Below are 20,210 nucleotides of genomic sequence, written 5' to 3' on the forward strand. Positions count from 1 at the left end.
GGGCATGGTGGAAGGAAGCTGCTCAGCATATGGCAGCCAGGGAGCAGAGAGAGGAGGGGCCAGGGACAAGATCCCCAAGGGCATGACCCCAAGGACCTACCAAGTCCCACCACCTCCCCCAGCTCTGCACACTGCTGTACTGGGGACAAATCATCAATGCATGAGCCTTATGCTCCAGATCCAAAGCAGGATGAATGTTTAAAACAGATTAGACACCATGGAAGGGAGGGTCCGCAGGCTGGAGGAAAGCATATAAACAGAAACTCGAGATTCCCCGGGAGGCCTGGAAGACAGGCCACACAGAGGGAAGCCCAACACAGGGTAAAACAGAACCCAAAGGAGAGAAGAGAGGGCCAGAAGCAATATTTCAAGATAAAAGAGGACTTTTTCAAAACTGAGAAAAGATAAACACAATTGCAGAGACAGTATCAACCTGACCAGAAGAGACCCACAGGAAACTCCACCTAGCTCTGAGAGCGAACCTGCTGCGAACCAGAGACAAAGGCACAGCAGCCAGGCCACCAGGACCCGGCAGCAACGTCCCACTGAAGCCAGATTTAAAGTTAGGTTGGGGGCTGGGGATGTGGCTCAAGCGGTAGCGCGCCATGCCTGGCATGCGTGCGGCCCGGGTTCGATCCTCAGCACCACATACCAACAAAGATGTTGTGTCCGCCGAGAACTAAAAAATAAAATATTAAAAATTCTCTCTCTCTCTCTCTCTCTCTTTCTCTCTCTCTCTCTCCCCTCTCTCACTCTCTCTTTAAAAAAAAAAATAAAATAAAATAAAGTTAGGTGGTCAGTGTAGTTAGGTAAATCAGGTCTAATACCTAGTTAAATCTAAAATGGAGGCCATGCTGAGAATGATTCCAGGAGACACAGGACAACTCATGGAATGTTAATGAAGTCTCGAAAAGGCCCTAGGCCAAAGTCCACCCCAAAGGAATGTTAATGGAACCCAGGAAACAGCCCCCAGCAGATTTGAAGATAGCCCATCCCAAAGAAGTGATAATGAAGTCCTTGCTGCCCAGACTACTTCTTTGGCCCACCTGTGTCCCACCCCTCGGGCCTTCCCACCTACATTCCATCACCAAAAGTATAAAAAGGGGAGACAACCGCACTTCCACGGATTCCACCTCTTGGGTCCCCTTCTTCCTCCGGGAGAAGTCTTTTCTGCTGTCCTTTAATGAACTTCTAATCTCTACTCCGACCTTGCCTCGAGTGCTTCTTTGGTGTTATTCTTCAACATCACGGTCAACAGCAGTAACACAACCCACAAGGCCCCACTCACCTGGGACAGTGCAGCATCTTGGTGTGTGTGCAGGTGCCCTGTGATTTCACACCACAATTTCTCATTAGAAGGTGTCCCTGTCCTTAAGCGATGCAAGACTGTGTGTCTCAAGGAGGAGGACCTATATCTGCCTGTGCACAGAAACTGGGTGGTCATGGAATAGCTTCAAAGTGCTAAGAAAATAATGTCCAACCTAGAACTTCACACCCAGAGGGAAGATGGCGTCAAAGACCCACAATGAAGCTCTTTAAGAACAAGCAAGTCACAGCAGACCCACTGTGGCAAGGCGCACAGGCAGAGAGTTAACAGGGTTTCTTCAGCAGAGGGATGTGGCCCCAGGTGAGCCTGGAAAGAGGAGCCGAGATGAGCACCAAGAGGGAACTGGGCCCTGAAGAGAAGCAGAAGCTCAGCAAGAGACACGAGACCGTGAAGGCGAAGGGACTCACTAAGGATTCACTGCTACAAAATGCAAATGTGACTCTTCAGAAAATCTAGCAGAGCCACCTGTGTTGTTGGGCGGGCTGGGCACTGCAGAATTCTGGGAACACCACTCACCAGAAACACCTTGAGACTGCAGACTCAAAAGCCGTATTTCCTGACCAGGAAAATGGAGAGGTCATGAGCAGAGAAACCAGCAAAACTCATATTTAATGCTCAATATGTGCACTAACACTGTAAAATAAATAATTCAGAAAAAAAACATAACTGAGACTGAAACCCCAGAAGTGGGTGTGGGAGAAGCAGGAGAGAGAAAGCAAGGCCTGGGCCTTGTTCGGCTCACAGCGAGAACCTAGAGCCACCAACAGTTGCCAACAGAATGACGAGTTTGAACACACAGAAAAATGTTCAGATTAGGTGTGCAAGTTTCTGTGTGTATGTTTAACTTCAATTAAAAAGTGGTTTTCAGGTAAGACAAGATAATACAAATGGAAGAAATGATTTACAGTAGAGGGGGTAGAGAGAGAAAAGGGGAGGGGAGGGGAGGGGAGGGGAGGGGGGATAGTAGAGAATAGGACAGACAGCAGAATACATCAGACACTAGAAAAGCAATATGTCAATCAATGGAAGGGTAACTGATGGGATACAGCAATCTGTATACGGGGTAAAGTTGGGAGTTCATAACCCACTTGAATCAAACTGTGAAAGATGATGTATTAAGAACTGTGTAATGTTTTGAACGACCAACAATAAAAAAAAAAAAGAAAAAAAAAGTGGTTTTCAGGGGCTGGGAATGTGGCTCAAGCAGTAGCGGGCTCCCCTGGCATGTGTGCGGCCTGGGTTTGATCCTCAGCACCACATACAAACAAAGATGTTGTGTCCGCCGAAAACTAAAAAATTAATATTAAAAAATTCTCTCTCTCTCTCACACTCTCTCTTTAAAAAAAAAGTGGTTTTCAAATAACAATATTTAGGATTATCACCCCCCACCCCCAAAATTAGCTTTCAAACTACTGGGAGGAAAACAATGCAAGACAAAACTTGACCAATCCAGCAAATTCCTGGAGCGAGGCAAGGAAACCCAGCAATAAGGACAGCAGGGGTTTCTGTGGCAGTGTGAAGGGCCCTGGGGGTCCGCAGGCTCCTGGGTGCACGCTGGGCCCCCAGAAGGTGATGGGGGTGGGGCTCTGGCCTCAGCAATGGAGTCACTTCGCGACATGAAATGAGCTCTGCTTCCCAGCTGTGTCCCACTGCGCACCCCCCGCAGCCTGCCCACCAGGCCCAGAAACAACAGAGCTGGCCACCGTGGGCTGACACCTCTGGAAATGACCGCCCTGCTCTGACGTTCTGGTGATCTGTCACAGTGGCGGAGCTGACCGCACTCTCCTGTGCCCATGCGCTTGTGGCGTGCAGTAGGTGCCTACAGCTGCGAAGCCGAGGAAAACACGTGCCAAGAGTGCGGGCAGCTGGGGAGGGCACTGCCCATCCTGAAACAGGAAAGACGGGACAGTCTGCAAAGTCAGGGAGCCAAACGGCAGGGCAGTGGGTGGCTGGAACCCAGGCAGGGTGTGAGCACGGCTTTCCTCCACAGAGCCCAGGGAGTGGCCCTGCCCGGAGACTGGCTGTGCCCTGGTGGACCAAGGGGCAAGGAGCCCGCTGGGCTACGAAGTGCAGGGAGGGCGGGGCCAGAGAGGGGAGGTGCCAGGAGGGCGGGCCGGGGAGGGGAGGTGCCAGGAGGGCGGGGCCGGGGAGGTGCCAGGAGGGTGGGCCCGGGGAGGGGAGGTGCCAGGAGGGCGGGGCCGGGGAGGGGAGGTGCCAGGAGGGCGGGGCCGGGAGGGCGGAGCCAGGAGGGCGGGGCCGGGAGGGCGGAGCCAGGAGGGCGGGGCCGGGAGGGCGGAGCCAGGGAGAGTGGTGCTGGGGAGGGAGGAGCCGGGAGGGCGGAGCCAGGAGGGTGGTGCCGGGGAGGGCGGTGCTGGGAGGGCTGTGCCAGGGAGGGCGGAGTCTGGGGGGGGGCAGTGCTGGGGAGGGCAGTGCTGGTGAGGGCGGAGTCGGGGAGGGCAGAGCCCGGGAGGGCGGTGCCCTGGAGGGCAGTGCCTTGGAGGGCGGAGTCGGGGAGGGAGGGGCCGGGGAGGGGCAGTGCCAGGAGGGCGGTGCCGGGAGGGCTGTGCCAGGGAGGGCGGAGTCGGGGGTCGGGGGGCAGTGCTGGGGAGGGCAGTGCTGGTGAGGGCGGAGTCGGGGAGGGCAGAGCCCGGGAGGGGCAGTGCCAGGAGCGCGGTGCTGGGGAGGGCGGAGTCAGGGAGGGCGGAGCCCGGGAGGGCGGTGCCTTGGAGTGCGGAGTCGGGGAGTGCGGAGTCGGGGAGTGCGGAGTAGGGGAGTGCGGAGTCGGGGAGTGCGGAGCCCGGGAGGGCCAGGCCGGACAACTGTGGGGCGTACAGGGACCCCACCCCATCTAAAACAAAGCCTCAGGGGACAAGGGAGAGGCAGAAACCCTGGCTGTCCCCCAGGGCACTTATGAGGACCCTTGGGACTGGGGAAGGGACCAGGAAAAAGCCCACCTCTCAGGGGGTCAGAGTCCTCTGGCACAGCCCTTCAGAGGTCTCCTGTCTCTGCGGAAAGACCCGGGGACGTCAGGCCTGCTTAAGCCTGAGACTGGACCACGGTCCGGAGAACTCGGCTGGTCCCCAGGCAGCAGGCTGGCGAGCATCAAAGAGCAAGTGAGGGCAGCTCACCACCACGAGGCCCAAGAGCACCCAGGGGAACCCTGGCAGGGGCAGGAACATGGGGAGACCTGAACGCCAAGGTTGGGGGGAACACGGAGGAAAAAACCCTCCAGCAACCCCGGCTCCCACCTGCTGCACCCTGAAGTCCCCAGGAAGGGTCAGGCCTTGGGCTAAGTGCAGGGTCCCTCAACCAACACCAAGAGGGAAACTGGAAAAGGAACAAACAACAACTAATAACAAGGCAGAGCAAGCAGAAGCCTGAGGGTAATTTCAAATAACTAGAGTAACAAGGAGAAAAGAGAAGAGAAAATACCTGAAGCCGGTCCCAGTGGTGCATGCCTGTACTCCCCAGTGGCTTGGGAGGCTGAGGCAGGAGGATCACAAGTTCAAAGCCAGCCTCAGCAGCACTGAGACCCTAAGCAACTCAGTGAGACCCTGTCTCTAAATAAAATTCCAAACAGGGCTGGGGATGGGGCTCAATGTCGAGTGCCCCTGAGTTCAATCCCCAGTACCAAAAAATAAAAAATAAAAAAGAGAAAGGATATTTGAGAAAATAATGGCTAAAAATTTTCTTTTTTTTTTAAGAGAAAGAGAGAGAATTTTTAAATATTTATTTCTTGGTTTTCAGCAGACACAACATCATTGTTTGTATGTAGTGCTGAGGATTGAACACAGGCCACATGCATACCAGGCAAGCATGCTACTGCTTGAGCCACATCCCCAGCCCCATAAAAATTTTCTAAAAATAATAATACATTTAATGTTACAGATCCAAGTTCAGAAAGTCCTAACCGGTAATAAAAATTATTTTTTTAAAAAAGTCATATTGTCAGATCAGTTGGGGCAGGCAATGGCCAAAGGAGACATATTTAAAAGGACCACTGAACAGGCTTTATTGAGATATACCGCTGAACAGGCTTTATTGAGATATACCGCTGAACAGGCTTTATTGAGATATACCGCTGAACAGGCTTTATTGAGATATACCGCTGAACAGGCTTTATTGAGACATCACTCCCGGGTGGAACTGGGTCAGACACACAGAGGGGACAGGGGAAGGGTCTGAGGAGAAACCGCGTGGGAGCTGGACCGGACTGGACTTTTATGGGGCTCACAGCAGGAAGGGAAGGGCTTGGGTCAGGAAAAGGTGTTTTTAGGGTCCCTTGCCCCCTTGGAGTTGGTCAGGGGAGTTGGCTGAACTCCAGGATTGGCCAGGGGGTCCTGTTGATTGACAGGCATTAGTCAGAAGATCTGGCTGATTGACAGGCATTTCCGCCGGCATCTGATTGCTGTTCTTTTCCCGGCGCGGGCTGCTTTGTTCTAAGTTGCCACTAAGTTGCCACCAAGTCCCGGCCACCAAGTCGTGGCCACCGACCTAACATTCCAGCCTTTTTGGTGATATAGGGCAGTGAATTTTGTCTGGCTACTTCCTGCTTGTTTAGGGACGCCGTAGGGGGGAAGTGGCTCGGACGTAAGTTCGGTGGGGAGGCGACTGTAGGGGTGTAGGACCATCTGGTTGTAGGTCACTCTGGCAATTTCACTCCGCGCTTTGGAGCAAACCTGAGGAGGCAGGGAGCAATCATTAGTAGAAGCCCTATCACCAAAATAGGAGTGAGAACAGGAGTCAGCCACGCAATGAGGGTTGAGTTTAGCCAGGCTGGCCAGGGGTCATTTGATGGTTGCTGTTTAAGCCTTTCACCCAAACGACGGAGGGTGTCAACATTCTCTTGGACCAATCCAGGTTCATTGATATAATAGCGGCATTCTTCTTCCAGGAACAGACAGGTTCCTCCTTTGTCTGCTGTGAGGAGGTCTAGGGCCCGACGGTTCTGCAATGAGACTTGGGCAAGAGATGTTATTTGCCTTTGTAGGGAAGTGAGAGAAGCGGCTGATGCTTCTACTGCTTCCCAAAGTTGTTGAAGCTTCTGAGTAGCATAACCAAGTCCTCCTGCCCCGAGTCCAGAGGCAGCGAGGGAGGAGGCCAGGGAGAGGCCAGCTACTTACTACTGGTAGGAAGACAGCCCTTCTTGTCCTGGAAAGGGAGGTGGTGACAAGCCATGTTAACTCAGCCTCACTGCACAGAGTTCATTGGGGGACCAAGGAGGAAGGAACACAAAAAAGCAAACGGCATGTTGAGGCTTAGATTATTTGTCAGGGTACCATTGCACCAGAAAAAGAACCCAGGCAGAGCAAAGGTTAAGGAAGAAATTCGAACAATCTGGTCACAGGGTGCAGAACCTGAGGAAGTGTAGCAGCAAGAGAAATTCCCTGATGAGTTACGAAAAAGAGGTTCTTCCTCAACGGCTGGAGAGGGGGTCCTTGGGGTCTAGATGAGGTATTGAGCGGAAAATCAATGGGAATCGCAGTATGGAGTATGACCCAAACCATAGGTGTGTGGCCAGCGCTTACAAGAGTCCTCAGTTTGGTCTGATATCAAGTGTAGCATTGCTAAACGTAAGTGGGACGAGGTGGCCCTGTTGAATCCAGTAACATTAAGGATGACGGCCGATTACAGCCAGTGAAAGGGCAATGGCCTTGGCCCATGAACTGAGAGCGGGTGGTGCCATCCTGCTGCCATGTCACTTGGACGTAGAAGCGCCATCTGTGGGTTGGGATAGAAGCCTGAGAGAGAGTAATGATTAGTAAAAGAAGGAGAGGGTTGGCGAGAAACCTTGAGTTTGGTGGGCCCAGCATGGAAGTATGACTGTATGGGGTCAGTGGGGGATGGGGAGCCTCCAAGTGATGCTGAGGCCTTTGGAGACCAGTTGAGCAACCTGAGAAGTGAGGGCTGGACCGCTGTCTGACTGGATGGAGGCGGGAAGTCCAAACCTGGGAATGGTCTGCTCAATGAGGATGGAGGCGACGGTGTCAGCAGTTTCCCTGGAGGTGGGGAGGGCTTCCGTCCAGCTGTAAGAGAGTGCTATCCCCAAGTCACAGCAGTTAGATCCTGGTCAAGGCCTGACCAAAGAGGTAGGGACTGTCCCTGACGCCTTGGGGTAGGCCTGTCCATGGCAGCTGCTGAGACCTAAGGAATGTAGGGTCTTCCCAGGTGAAGGCCAAGAGGTAATAAGGGTCAGGATGCAGAGGCACTGTAAAGAAGCCAGCTTTAAGATCCAGGTCAGTAAAGTGAGTGGTCAAAGAAGGATATGAGTAAGAAAAGTGTGAGGGGCTGGGGATATGGCTCAAGCGGTAGCGCGCTCGCCTGGCATGCGTGCAGCCCGGGTTTGATCCTCAGCACCACATACAAACAAAGATGTTGTGTCCGCCAAAAACTAAAAAATAAATATTAAAAAAAAAAGTGTGAGGGTTAGGAACCACCAGGTGGATGGGAATAACGGCCTCGTTAATTAGGCGAAGGTCCTGGACTAATTGATAGGCTTCTGAGGGTTTGCGCACCAGAAATATGGGAGTGATGCAGGGGGGGTCTTAGGGACTCAAGGAAGTTTAGTTTGGGGTTTCAGCTGGATTCGGACTGGCTTGTGGTGGGAGGCTATGACTGGCATGGAGATGTCCCATATCTGGGGACAATTAGGTCAGGTCATTAGAGAGGGTAAGAATTAAAGGCAGAAGGAGATGGGTGGTAGTATTCTTGGGGTGTAGTTGGAGGGTGGCTCCTAGTATTTGGAGAACATCTCTGCCTAGGAGAGGAACTGGACAGGATGGAATGACCAAAAAAGAGTGAGTGAAAGGGTGTCCCTCCAGGGCACAGGCCAGCATTACAGTTCTGTTTGGGAGAAGGGTTTGTCATCAATACCCATAACTGAGATCTGGGAAGGAAATAGAGGCCTAGAATGGGCAGGCAAGACAGAATAGGTAGCCCCCCATGTCCACAGGTAAGGTTATGGACTTACCCACTGCCTGGAGCATTACCCTGGGCTCAGTGAGGGTGATGGGGATCTTCTAGTCTGGGCTTCTTCAGTCTTCTGCGAACCCCAATAGTTCAGGAGAAGGGACTGCCTGACTGGTCATACCCGCTGCGTAGAGGCGCCAAGGAAGGGCCAGCCATGGGGCAGTCAATCTTCCAATGTCCTGTCTGGTTACAGGTGGGGCATGGCCTGGAAGGAGGCCAGGGTTTGGGCATTGGCGAGCCCAGTGACCTTCGCATCCACATTTGAAGCAAGCCCCTGACGGAGAGGAATGCTGAATCCTCCAAAAAGCCCTCATGTGAGCCATAGGCCTCAGGGCCGCTGCCAAGGCCTGGGTGTGGAGTATTACCTTTTCCTGTAATTGAGCCTAACTCAGCTGACTCCTCTCGGGCATTATAAACTTTAAAGGCCATCTTCACCAGGTCTTGGATGGGGGTCTGAGGGCCCTCCTCAGCTCGTTTGAGCTTTTTTCTAATATCATAGGCCAATTGAGTAATGAAATGGGTTGCTAACACTGTAGTCCTGGTGGGAGTCTCAGGACCCAGCTTAGTATATTTGATGAGAGCCTCAGTAAGGAGGTTGAGAAATAAGGATGGATTTTCATCAGGATTCTGGGTAATTTCCCTCAGTTTATCAAAGTTAACTACCTTATTAGGAACTGCTTGCATGCCTGCTATAAGACATTGGACCATGCGAGCACAGTGATGACGACCTTGTTGGCCATCGTGATTGTTGAGAGCCACAGCCGAAGGGGCCCCAGCAAACTTTCAGACTGCCAGCTGATGATTGGCTCACAGCGGCCCCAGCACCATCTAGCTGATTGGCTCCTCTGCGGTGATGCTCATTGGGCTGTTTCCCTGCCTTTCAGACTGCCAGCTGATGATTGGCTCACAGTGGCCCCAGCACCATCTAGCTGATTGGCTCCTCTGCGGTGATGCTCATTGGGCTGTTTCCCTGCCCTTTCAGACCACGGAGCTGCTCATTGGGGGACTTTTTTGGCTCCGCCCACACGACCCAGCCAATCGGCCTCAAGAGCGGGAGGATTGTGGGAGGTGGAGAGGCTGGTGGTTGTGGGAGAGGCTTGTGGGAAGCCGGTGGTGGCAGTTGGGCTCTGAGGGTTTTTTCCTGAGGAGCTGTTTTGTTTGGCATTTGTGGTTCTAAAAATAAAGTTAGTTTCTTTTGACAAGTGGCTCCTGAATTGTGCCCAGCCAGACTGCGGCATTTGGTGGCCCGTACGGGGAGCGACTGAGGGTAAGTAAACTGCTCGCCCCTGAGGGCAGGGCGAGAGGATGGGGAGCCATTCTAAGTTTCCTCTTTTGTTTTGCTTCACTTTTGTTTTAAGTTGCCTGTCCCTGGAGATGAGTGAGACGGAAGAAAAACTGCTCACATCTGAGGAACAGATAGGGAGAAAGGATGGATGGATATTTCAGGAGGATAGAAAGGCTATAATGATTTTCTGTTGTTCCAATTTTGTTTCATTCTGTTTCAGTTTTGTTTGGCGTTATCTTCTTGGGTTGTATTATAGTTATAGTAGAAATATTCAAGCAAAATAGAAGGTCTCTCGAGCTAGTCAGACAGAGGAAAAGATTCAAATAAAAGAGAAGGTCTCTCGAGCTAGTCAGACAGAGGAAGAAAGTGTAAAGCAGAAAAAGCCATCAGGGGAAAAGTTACAACAGGAGACTGCTAATAACACCTTTCTATCACTAGAGGGTGAAAGGGTCCAACCAACAGTGCCACCTCTACAGGAGACTGCTACTAACACCTTTCTATCACCAGAGGGTGTAAGTGTCCAACCAACAGCGCCACCTCTGCAGGAGACTGCTACTAACAGCATTCTATCACCAGAGGGCATAAGTGTCCAATCAACAGCACCACCTCCATATGCTGGGAGGCCCCCAACCCCTGCAGTTGATAGTTGGGATCCTGAGACAGGATCTCAAATATTAACATGCCCTGTATCTGAGGCAGTAGGGCAGTGAATTTACCAGGGTTTAAATTTCAAAACAGTGAAGGAGCTAAAAGAGGCTGTAACAACCTATGGTCCTCAAGCACCCTTCACTGTAAGCTTGGTCGAATCCATTACCAACTTGAACATGACGCCAGCAGATTGGGCTAATATGTGTAAAGCTGTACTAAATGGAGGACAATACCTGTTATGGAAGGTTGCCAATGAGGAATTTTGCAAGGAGACGGCTAGGTGAAATGCAGCAGCTGGTTATCCTCAGAGAAATCTAGATTTCTGTTGTTAGGAAAGGGACCTTATGAGGATCAGCAGCAACAAATTGCATATAATCCTGGCGTATACGCACAAATTGCTGTAGAGGCGGTTAGGGCATGGAAGACTTTACAAGGACATGGAGGTTTACAAGGTCAATTATCTAAGATAACGCAAGGAGCTAATAAATCTTACGCTGAATTTGTAGATAGGCTTATTCAAACAGCTACCAGAGTTTTGGGGAATACAGAACAAGCAATGCCATTAATAAAACAACTGGCTTATGACCAAGTGAATCCTTGGTGCAGAGATATCATTAGACCATGGAAACATGAAGATTTAAACACATATATTAAATTATGTAGAGACATTAATGAACAAGAGCAAGTCATGGCAGCTGTAGTAAAACAGGCTTTAGATGCCAGAGACATTAATGAACAAGGGCAAATCGTGGCAGCTGCAGTAAAACAAGCTTTAGATGCCAGACCAAGAACATGCTACAATTGTGAACAAACAGGACATTTTAAAAGGAATTGCCCCATAGGAGGAGGGTTTAACAAAACTAGGTATCAAAGGAGTAGAATACCAGGTATTTGCCCACAATGCTGTAGAGGGAGACATTGGACTAATGAATGCCATTCTCAAACCACCATAGAGGGTACTCCATTATCAAAAAACGAACAAGGACCAGGTGTTTATCCACGATATCGTGGAGAAAGGCATCGGGCTCTGTTGCCAAAAAATGGACAGGGGGGCCCAATGCTCCGGGGCCCAAAACCACAAATATACGGAGCACTGGAGGAACCCAGCAACCCCATCAGGGTAGTGCCCAGGACACATTGTCCATCAGATCCCTCATCAGAGAAACCAGAGGGAGCTCAGGGTTGGACATCTGCGCCTCCGCCAGATCAGTACTAACTCCAGAGATGGGAGTTCAAATCATTCCCACAGGGGTAAAAGGACCTCTTCCCAAAGGAACAGTAGGCTTATTATTGGGACGAAGCTCTTCTACTCTAAAAGGACTTATGATAAGTCCTGGGGTAATTGATCCCAATTATGAAGGTGAAATAAAAATTATAGCCAGTTCTCCAAAGGGTATATCAGTAATTTAACCAGGAGATAGAATAGCACAGTTATTAATAATACCCAGCCTACATGATAAATTTTCCAGGCGTACTGTAGAAAGAGGTTCCAAGGGATTAGGCTCCACAGGTGTAGATTGGGCTATGCTTTCTTTTTAGGAAAGAATAAAGATTAGAAAAAGAAGAACAAGGTATAGTAGCACCAATACAAATAGATCAAGGAACAGACAGACATGAGTTGGATTTTAGAAAGGGCCACTGAGACAATCAAAATTACTTGGAAATCAGAAAGACCAGTATGGGTTCCTCAGTGGCCCCTGACTAAAGAAAAGATACAAGTAGCCCATGACCTGGTCAAACGACAATTAGCGGAAGGACATATACAACCTTCTGTATCTTCCCATAATACTCTCATTTTTGTCATTAAAAAGAAATCTGGTAAATGGAGATTACTGCAAAATTTAAGAGCCATTAATAATGAAATGGTTATTATGGGACCTGCTCAATCAGGGATTCCTCAATTGTCTGCTTTGCCACAAACCTGGTATGTTTTAGCTATAGATATTAAAGATTGTTTTTTTTTTCAATTCCAATTCATCCTGAGGATAGTCCAAGTTTTGCATTTACTATCCCTGCACTGAATCATGAAGGTCCTGATCAGAGATATGAATGGAAAGTACTCCCTCAAGAGATGGCTAACAGCCCAACTATGTGTCAAATTTATGTTAACAAAGTAATCCAGCCACTTAGAAATCAAAATCCTGAACTACAAATATTTCACTATATGGATGATGTATTATTAGCACACAAAGATAAAAACACATTGCTAGAATGTTATGCCACACTTACAAACTTATTAAAAAATTATAATCTAGAGATAGCAATAGATAAAGTACAATTAAATCTTCTTATTAATTATTTAGGAGTTCTATTATCCTCAACCATGGTCCGTCCACCAAAAATTCAAATACGAGTAGATCAACTCAAATCACTTAATGACTTTCAAAAATTATTAGGAGACATAAATTGGATAAGGCCTTATCTAGGCATACCAACAGGAGAGTTGGGACCTTTATTTGATATCCTAAAAGGTCCATCAGGTCCAAATTCACCCCACATGTTAACACCTGAAGCAAGAAAGGCATTAAAAATTATTAAAACATATATGGAAAATATGCATTTGGATAGAATTGGTATAAGTTTGCCTTTATTATTTATTGTACTACCAACAAAAAAATATTCCTACAGGAGTATTTTGGCAAGAAGGTCCATTATTATGGATACATTTATCTTATTCTCCTAACACTATTCTTACTAGGTATCCTGAGGCTGTAGGACAATTAATACTCAAAGGAATAAAAGCAGCAAAGGGAGTGTTTGGAATTTCTCCCAATAAAAGTATTACTCCATATACTATGAATCAAATTGATGAGTTAGCTAATGAGTTAAATACTTGGGCAATAATCATGTGCAAATCTAATGTTTCATTTGATAACCACTTACCATCTAATCCTTTATTGTCTTTTTGGTCATTGCATCCTGTAGTTTTTCCAAAAATGACAAGAAAAATACCTATCATGAATGCTCCAAATATATTCACTGATGGGTCAAATAATGATACAGCAGCAATAGTTACACCTTATCAAACTTTTACATTTTTAGTACCCAAACAATCAGCTCAAAAGATAGAGCTTAATGCAGTATTACAAGCTTTTGTGATGTTCAAAGATTCGGTATTTAATTTATTTTCTGATAGTCAGTATATAGTTAATGCTATAGTATCCCTTGAAGATGCTGGTAGGATTTCCCCTTCCTCTACGGTTTTCTCTTTGTTTTCCACTATACAAAGTCTAATCTGGGACAGAAAAGATCCAGTCTTTATAGGACATATCAGGGCACATACAGGATTGCCTGGAGTCCTTAGTTTGGGCAATGATTTAGCAGATAAAACTACACATGACATACTTATTTTCTCTACACTAGAAGAAGCTACAAATTTTCATAAAAAGTTCCATGTCAATGCTAATACTTTACAAAAGCGTTTTAAAATAAGTAAGAAACAAGCTAGACAAATAATAAAACAATGTCAAAATTGTGTGACCTTTTTACCACAAGTTAATCTTGTAGTCAAACCTAGAGGACTGATACCTAACCATATTTGGCAGATGGATGTCACACACTTGCCAGAATTTGGAAAATTAAAATATTTGCATGTTACAGTTGATACTTTTTCTGGATTTTTGATGGGCTGTCTTCATGCTGGAGAAAAAACTAAAAATATTATAGCTCATTGCTTACAAAATTTTGCCACTGTGGGCGTTCCCAAACAGTTAAAAACAGATAATGCCCCTGGTTATACTTCTACCTCTTTTAAACAATTTTGCTCAACATTTGGCATTACTTATATAACAGGAATCCCATACAATCCACAGGGATAAGGCATAGTTGAAAGAGCCCATCAAACTATTAAAATATACTTATTAAAGCAAAAATAAGGAATTGGGAAGGGGTATATATTCCCCAAAGATAAACTTAAAATAACCCTTTTTACTCTAAACTTTTTAAATTTGGATTCATCAGGGCTTAGTGCTGCGGAAAGGCATATGTGTCCAAAAAACGTGCATAAGCCCAAGGTACTTTGGAAGGATATTCTAACAGGACAATGGAAAGGTCCTGACCCAGTAATTGTCTGGAGTTGGGGGTCTGTTTGTGTGTTTCCACAGGGAGAACAGCAGCCGATTTGGATTCCAGAGAGATTAACTAAAGCGATTTCTACAGACCAAAAAGAAGATGATTTGGCTCAAATCCATAACAGTTGATATCCAGAACTCCAGTTTGGCTATTCTTACATCTGCAACAGAACCCGGATGCTTTTTTCAATATCTATTTTATTATTGCCCTTTCCCACATCATGAAGTTCTATTTTCTTTTTTGAGCTCATATAGACCTAGGTTAATGTTTTGCTGATCAGTTCTATTTTTTTGACAATAGAGTTTTTAAACATTGCAATGGAGATTTCACCTGTAAAAAGTTATAAGGCCTTTACTTTTATGTTATGTGTTGTATGTATTATATTATGTGTGCACACTTGTGTTTTGTGTTATATGTTTGAATGTACGTATGTCCATATATCATATATGATGAGCGCTCATGAAAAAATGGATCCAAATATTTTTTTAATGTGATTTAAATGGTTTAATTTAAATTGGGTAAACAACTGTTGAGGATTGTTTTAATATGTGAACAAAAAAGGAGGTTAACAGATATGTTTGTTTACTTTCACCTTTCCTTTTCATTATATTTAATAATTCTCTTCAAGATAATGTAAATTGTTAAGAAAATTGTTTTCTTTTAGTGCCTTCTGGAATGTTACATAATTTTTTCTTTAGCCATTATTGCCAGAATTCCTATGTTCATCCCAGTGCCAGTGAAGATAAAGATAAAACCAATCTACAGCTTCTGCAATAGCCATCACTGAACTTCTTGCAGAACTTGCCTGGACTATGTATCACTTGTATGCATTGTGAACTATCTGTTGGTGCAGCGACTTGTGGTAGTATTGGGGTATTTTTGCTGATGACGTCATCGATGGTACAATTTTCCAAAAGGAGCCGTCAATTGGCTTGGTGTATCTTCCTCTCTTCTGCTTGTCATGATCATTCAGCTAAAATTTGGAGGCCAACAGAGGTGAGGCAAAGAACCTCACACCCCCCGCTGGTACAAAGACCTCTCCACAGGTGTGGCTGTATACTGGACCGGTAGTCAGTGACAGGTAAGATCCAATTGCAATGGTACCAACCTAAGACAGGAGGCTGATGCCCTGAGGTCAGCTCATCTGAAGACGGGTAAGGACCATATGTACTATTGGACAACCTAAGGCAGGCACAGTCCCTAAGCCACATGCTTATTGTTTAAATAGAGAGGGGGAGATTTTGAGAGCCACAGCCTAAGGGGCCCCAGCAAACTTTCAGACTGCCAGCTGATGATTGGCTCACAGCGGCCCCAGCAACATCTAGCTGATTGGCTCCTCTGCGGTGATGCTCATTGGGCTGTTTCCCTGCCCTTTCAGACCACGGAGCTGCTCATTGGGGGACTTTTTTGGCTCTGCCCACGTGACCCAGCCAATTGGCCTCAAGAGCAGGAGGATTGTGGCTGGTGGTTGAGGGAGAGGCTTGTGGGAATCCCGTGGTGGCAGTTGGGCTCTGAGGGTTTTTCCTGAGGAGCTGTTTTGCTTGGCCTGTGTGGTTCTAAAAATAAAGTTAGTTTCTTTTGACAAGTGGCTCCTGAATTGTACCCAGCCAGACTGCGGTACTTGATAGTCCCAATTAGGTTCGGTTAGGGGAACAGCTGCTTCACCTGTGGGGAGAGTCATATCTGTTAAACGAATTTGGTCAGCATGATCTCCAGCAGCCTGCTGAATGCGGGCTCGCTCATCTGGAGTCACAGTGGAGGACAGAACAACATAGATGTCATGCCAGGTAAGATCATAAGTCTGGGAGAGATATTGGAATTCCTTAATATAAGCAGAAGAGTCAGCAGAGAAGGATTCAAGAGGTTTTTTAGTCTGGGAAAGATCTTGAAGTGAAAATGGGATGTGTACTCGAACTATCCCTTCAGCACCAGCTACTTCCCTGAGAGGACAAAGAAAGTGTGGGTTATATGATAAGAGGGATCAGGAGAAGGGAGGGGTGAGTGGGTGGAGGTGATCATGGCTGTAGGAGATGAGGAAGAGGAGGGGGATGGGGAGGGGTATCAGTGGAAGAGGTGAGCGGAGAAATCAAGGTAGCAGGAGAGGAAGAAGAGAGTGGGGGAGAAGGAAGGGTCTTATCAGTAGAAGAGGTGAGCAGAGTGGGGGAGGAGGCTCAGAGGGATCCAGAGATCCCACCCCCTTCAGCCAGCTGGGACCCATTCTGCCTCCCAGGGCGGCAGAGGGAGCCAGCAAGGGAGGGAGGAAGGGCGCACGTGTCTGGTGGCCAGGCAGACTGGAAGCGTGCTGACTGGCCTGAGAGCAGCGAGCAGCGGCTGCAGAAGTGGCAGCAGAGAGGAGGAGGGGACATGGTACTGGTAGGATGCTGCAGTCTGGCTGGGCATAAAATCATGAGCCACTCACAGCCTTGTAGATTCAAACAGCAATTCTTTATTCCCGAACTCTCACCTGCACTCTATACGCACCTCCACCGGGCCCTGCATCCCAAATACCCTCTGAATCCCACAAGAACTCAAGGAGCTGGTGCCTGAGGCAGCAGGATATGCCCTATTCTCAGCAGGATCCACCCTAAACCTGGACCCACCCTAAACCTGGATCCACCCTAAACCCGGACCTGCCCCAATCCCTGAGCAAGGTCACCTTACAAAACAAAACTCTCAAACATTCATGCAATGTCACTGCACATGACCTGGGTCCAAGGCAAGCCCATTTTCACAATGGAGAGTCCTCCCTCTAAGCAACATTGGGTAGGCTGACAAGGAAATTGCCATGCGTCATTCCTACTTGGCTATGGCTCTCAGCACTAGGAGGGAGAGCAGACATGAAGAGCAGAGGGAAGGAGGCAGAGGGCAGGTTGGGAACAGAGAGCAGAGGGCAGGACGGGAGCGAATCTCAAAAAGCCTGAACGTGGTTTCCCACTTCCTGGTCTGGTGACAGAAATTGTCCAATTCAGTGAGAGTTTAAAATCAACAGTTCCTTCTGGGAGCCATTGTGACCCATTGTCTCGGTGCAGTAAAAGACCAGGCGGTTCTTGAATGAGCCCTAACTTGGCAGAACTTGAATATAGACACCCAAGGACTTTGGGGTCTAAGGAGAGGACTCTGCACTTAACATGACCTTCCGGCACCCTGGGGGGGGTGAGTGGGAACAGAAAAAAGGCGTCCCAAATTCTGTCTGCACTCACCTACGGACAGATATGGGCCAGGGTGAGGTTGAGACGTCCCTTCAGCCTCCGCGGGCCCCAGCAGTTGGCCAACCTGGTTGGCGGGGGGCTCAGGAGGACTGGGACATCTCCACAGACCCCGGAGCCCTGAACAGAATGGGCAGGGCCTATGGCACTTATGGATAGACCCCGTGGACAGACAGAAAGGATCTGGAAGGTCAGGGGAAAGGAGGAACTTACCCCACTCCTGTCAGTTGGATGAAGGGAGAGGAAAAGAGTTGCTTAGAAATTTCCCAGTTCATTTCAAGGGGGAAGGGATGGGCTTCAATCCGGAGGGAGAAACCCAAAGATCCCTTCCCGGGTGTCGGCACCAAGATGTCAGATCAGTCCGGGCAGGCAATGGCCAAAGAAGGCAGATTTACAAGGACCGCTGAGCAGGCTTTATTGAGATATCACTCCTGGGCGGAACTCAATCAGACCCACAGAGGGGACAGGGGAAGGGTCTGAGGAGAAACCGCGTGGAAGCTTGACCGGACTGGACTTTTATGGGGCTCACAGCAGGAAGGGAAGGGCTTGGGACAGGAAAAGGTGTTTTTAGGGTCCCTTGCCCCCTTGGAGTTGGTCAGGGGAGTTGGCTGAACTCCAGGATTGGCCAGGGGGTCCTGTTGATTGACAGGCATTAGTCAGGAGATCTGGCTGATTGACAGGCATTTCCGCCGGCATCTGATTGCTGTTCTTTTCCCGGCATGGGCTGCTTTGTTCTAAGTTGCCACTAATCACCACCAAGTCGCCACCACCGACCTAACAGTCATACCATATTCAACTCTGAAACCAAGGATAAAGAAAACATCTTGCCTGTAGATAGAAATGAATGGAATAAGAAGAATCACACACCCAGTGCCAGATATTCAAACCAGAAGATAAGGAAGTGACAGGAAATAGTAAACTTCTATACCCAGCAACATGTCTTCCAAAAGTGAAGGCACCCCAGTGGCAGACCAGATGTAGAGAGCTCGCTGCAGCCCACCAAACTTACCGAGAACCACTAAAAACTCCAGAAAACATGAAAAGTAATGACCACGATAGCAAATGAGACCCAGAGTAAAGAAAGACCTGATGGGGTGGCTTTCCCGTCTGCTCCTGCCTCTCAGCATGATGCGTGGCCCTGTGGGCTCTACACATGGACACACAGCAAAAGCTCCAGGGACAAAGAGACCCTGCAAGCCAAGCAGGTGGTGATTCCCAGGCTTGGCTGCCAGTTTGGTCTGGACTCTCTTGGCTCCTTCTCAAGGAGGACCCAATCATAAGAGGCGTGCGAGGGTGGACTGGAAGTCGCACACCCATGCTGCTCTTGAAGGCAAAAGCATCTCTCTGGCCACAGTCATCAGGAAAGGGCAGCTTGCGGTCCAGACAGGGTGGGGACCCTTGGCCTGTGAGGCAGTATGAGTGGCACAAGTTCCTAGGGAAGCTCCCCTGCACAGCCAGAGTTCTGGGAAGGGGACCCTGGAAACTGGGGAACGTGACAGATGATTCAGGAAGAAGACAGACAGACAGAGGAGGGACCTTGTGTTTCAGTGTGAATCGCCTCAGCTCCAGGCTGACCTCCATGCTGCCCCTTCACACAGAAGGGGACACGGCAGCACAGGAGGGTTTTAAGACCCAACCTGAGAGCACTCTTGGCCCCAGACAGCGGGTAGAGAGGCAGGCTAAAGCCAAGAGCCTGGACACCTGTGCAAGCCCCAAGAAGAACACTGACATGTCCCAAGAACTGTAGCAGTACCCAGAGGACGTGACAGAACTTCAAAATGTTCAGCGTAGAATTCACAAACTTGGTAGACAAATAACAAAGAAAATATGATGATTTCTTAAGGGAAATGACAACAGATACCAACAAAAAGACTCAGATTTTGAATTACCAAACCAAGAGTACAAGGACCCTGCTTAGCATCTGGATGGCCATCTTAAGTGACAGCTGCCATTTTAAGGAAAAGGTTTCACTTTCCCTCTCAAGGGCGTTTCTGAGAAAGGCTCACCACACCCTCACACCAACCCAACCCCTGACCACCCGCATTAGGACCACCCCGCTAAAGTCCCAGAACTCAAGCTGCTTTGCCCCTGTCTCCCACAGAGAGGTGGCCTTTGTCCCTCAGCTCTGACAAGTAAACTCTGTGTCTGTCACTGCCTGGTCTCCAGCTTCACTCCTCACTTTCCCTTCTCTTTGGTACTGAAACCCAAGATCAGGTTCCCTGGTGTGCCCACTCCCCTCTTTGAGGGTCACTGAGCATCCCTGGGCCCTGATCTGGATTCCATCATGGGACCAGGCCCTCCATTCTGCAGAACACCCTCTCTTCACCCACCACCAGATATTACAAGAAAGACCCCTGTCTCTGGTCCACCTAAACGACCACTGATCGTCCTGTACTCCTAGGGTTACTGTGTGGGTGGGGGCACCCACAACCACAGTTCTCACAGGTACAGCTGATCCCTACTGTTGACCAGGTCTATAGGTGGTTTTTCATTTGGATCCTGGATCTTGAGAAAAAAACACCGAGGACAATTGGGAATTGTTCCTGATGAGACAACCTCTCAGCTGTGGGTTCATCCCTATGGGCTTCTGCCCCTAACACGCAGTCCTAGCCAGGTGCCCAAGTGCCCCTATGGGCTACTTCACCAATCCTTAGTCAGCAGTGGTGACGAACCCCTGAGCTTAACCATCCTCTCAGCTGGGTAA

The 20,210-nt window shown here is 48.5% G+C and overlaps 1 protein-coding gene across 1 annotated transcript in view; it reads right to left on the reverse strand.

Moving 5' to 3' along the window:
• Positions 1–5,391: 5,391 nt before the first annotated feature.
• Pttg1ip (PTTG1 interacting protein) overlaps positions 5,392–20,210 on the reverse strand; it is a 51,388-nt gene continuing 36,569 nt past the window's right edge. The window contains exon 6 of the mRNA XM_078044768.1: positions 5,392–6,006. Coding sequence (XP_077900894.1) covers positions 5,984–6,006 — 23 coding nt within the window. The 3' untranslated portion in view covers positions 5,392–5,983. The remainder of the gene's footprint in view (positions 6,007–20,210) is intronic.

Source organism: Ictidomys tridecemlineatus, chromosome 3 (genome assembly GCF_052094955.1).
Source record: "Ictidomys tridecemlineatus isolate mIctTri1 chromosome 3, mIctTri1.hap1, whole genome shotgun sequence".
NCBI classification, from domain to species: Eukaryota; Metazoa; Chordata; class Mammalia; order Rodentia; family Sciuridae; genus Ictidomys; species Ictidomys tridecemlineatus.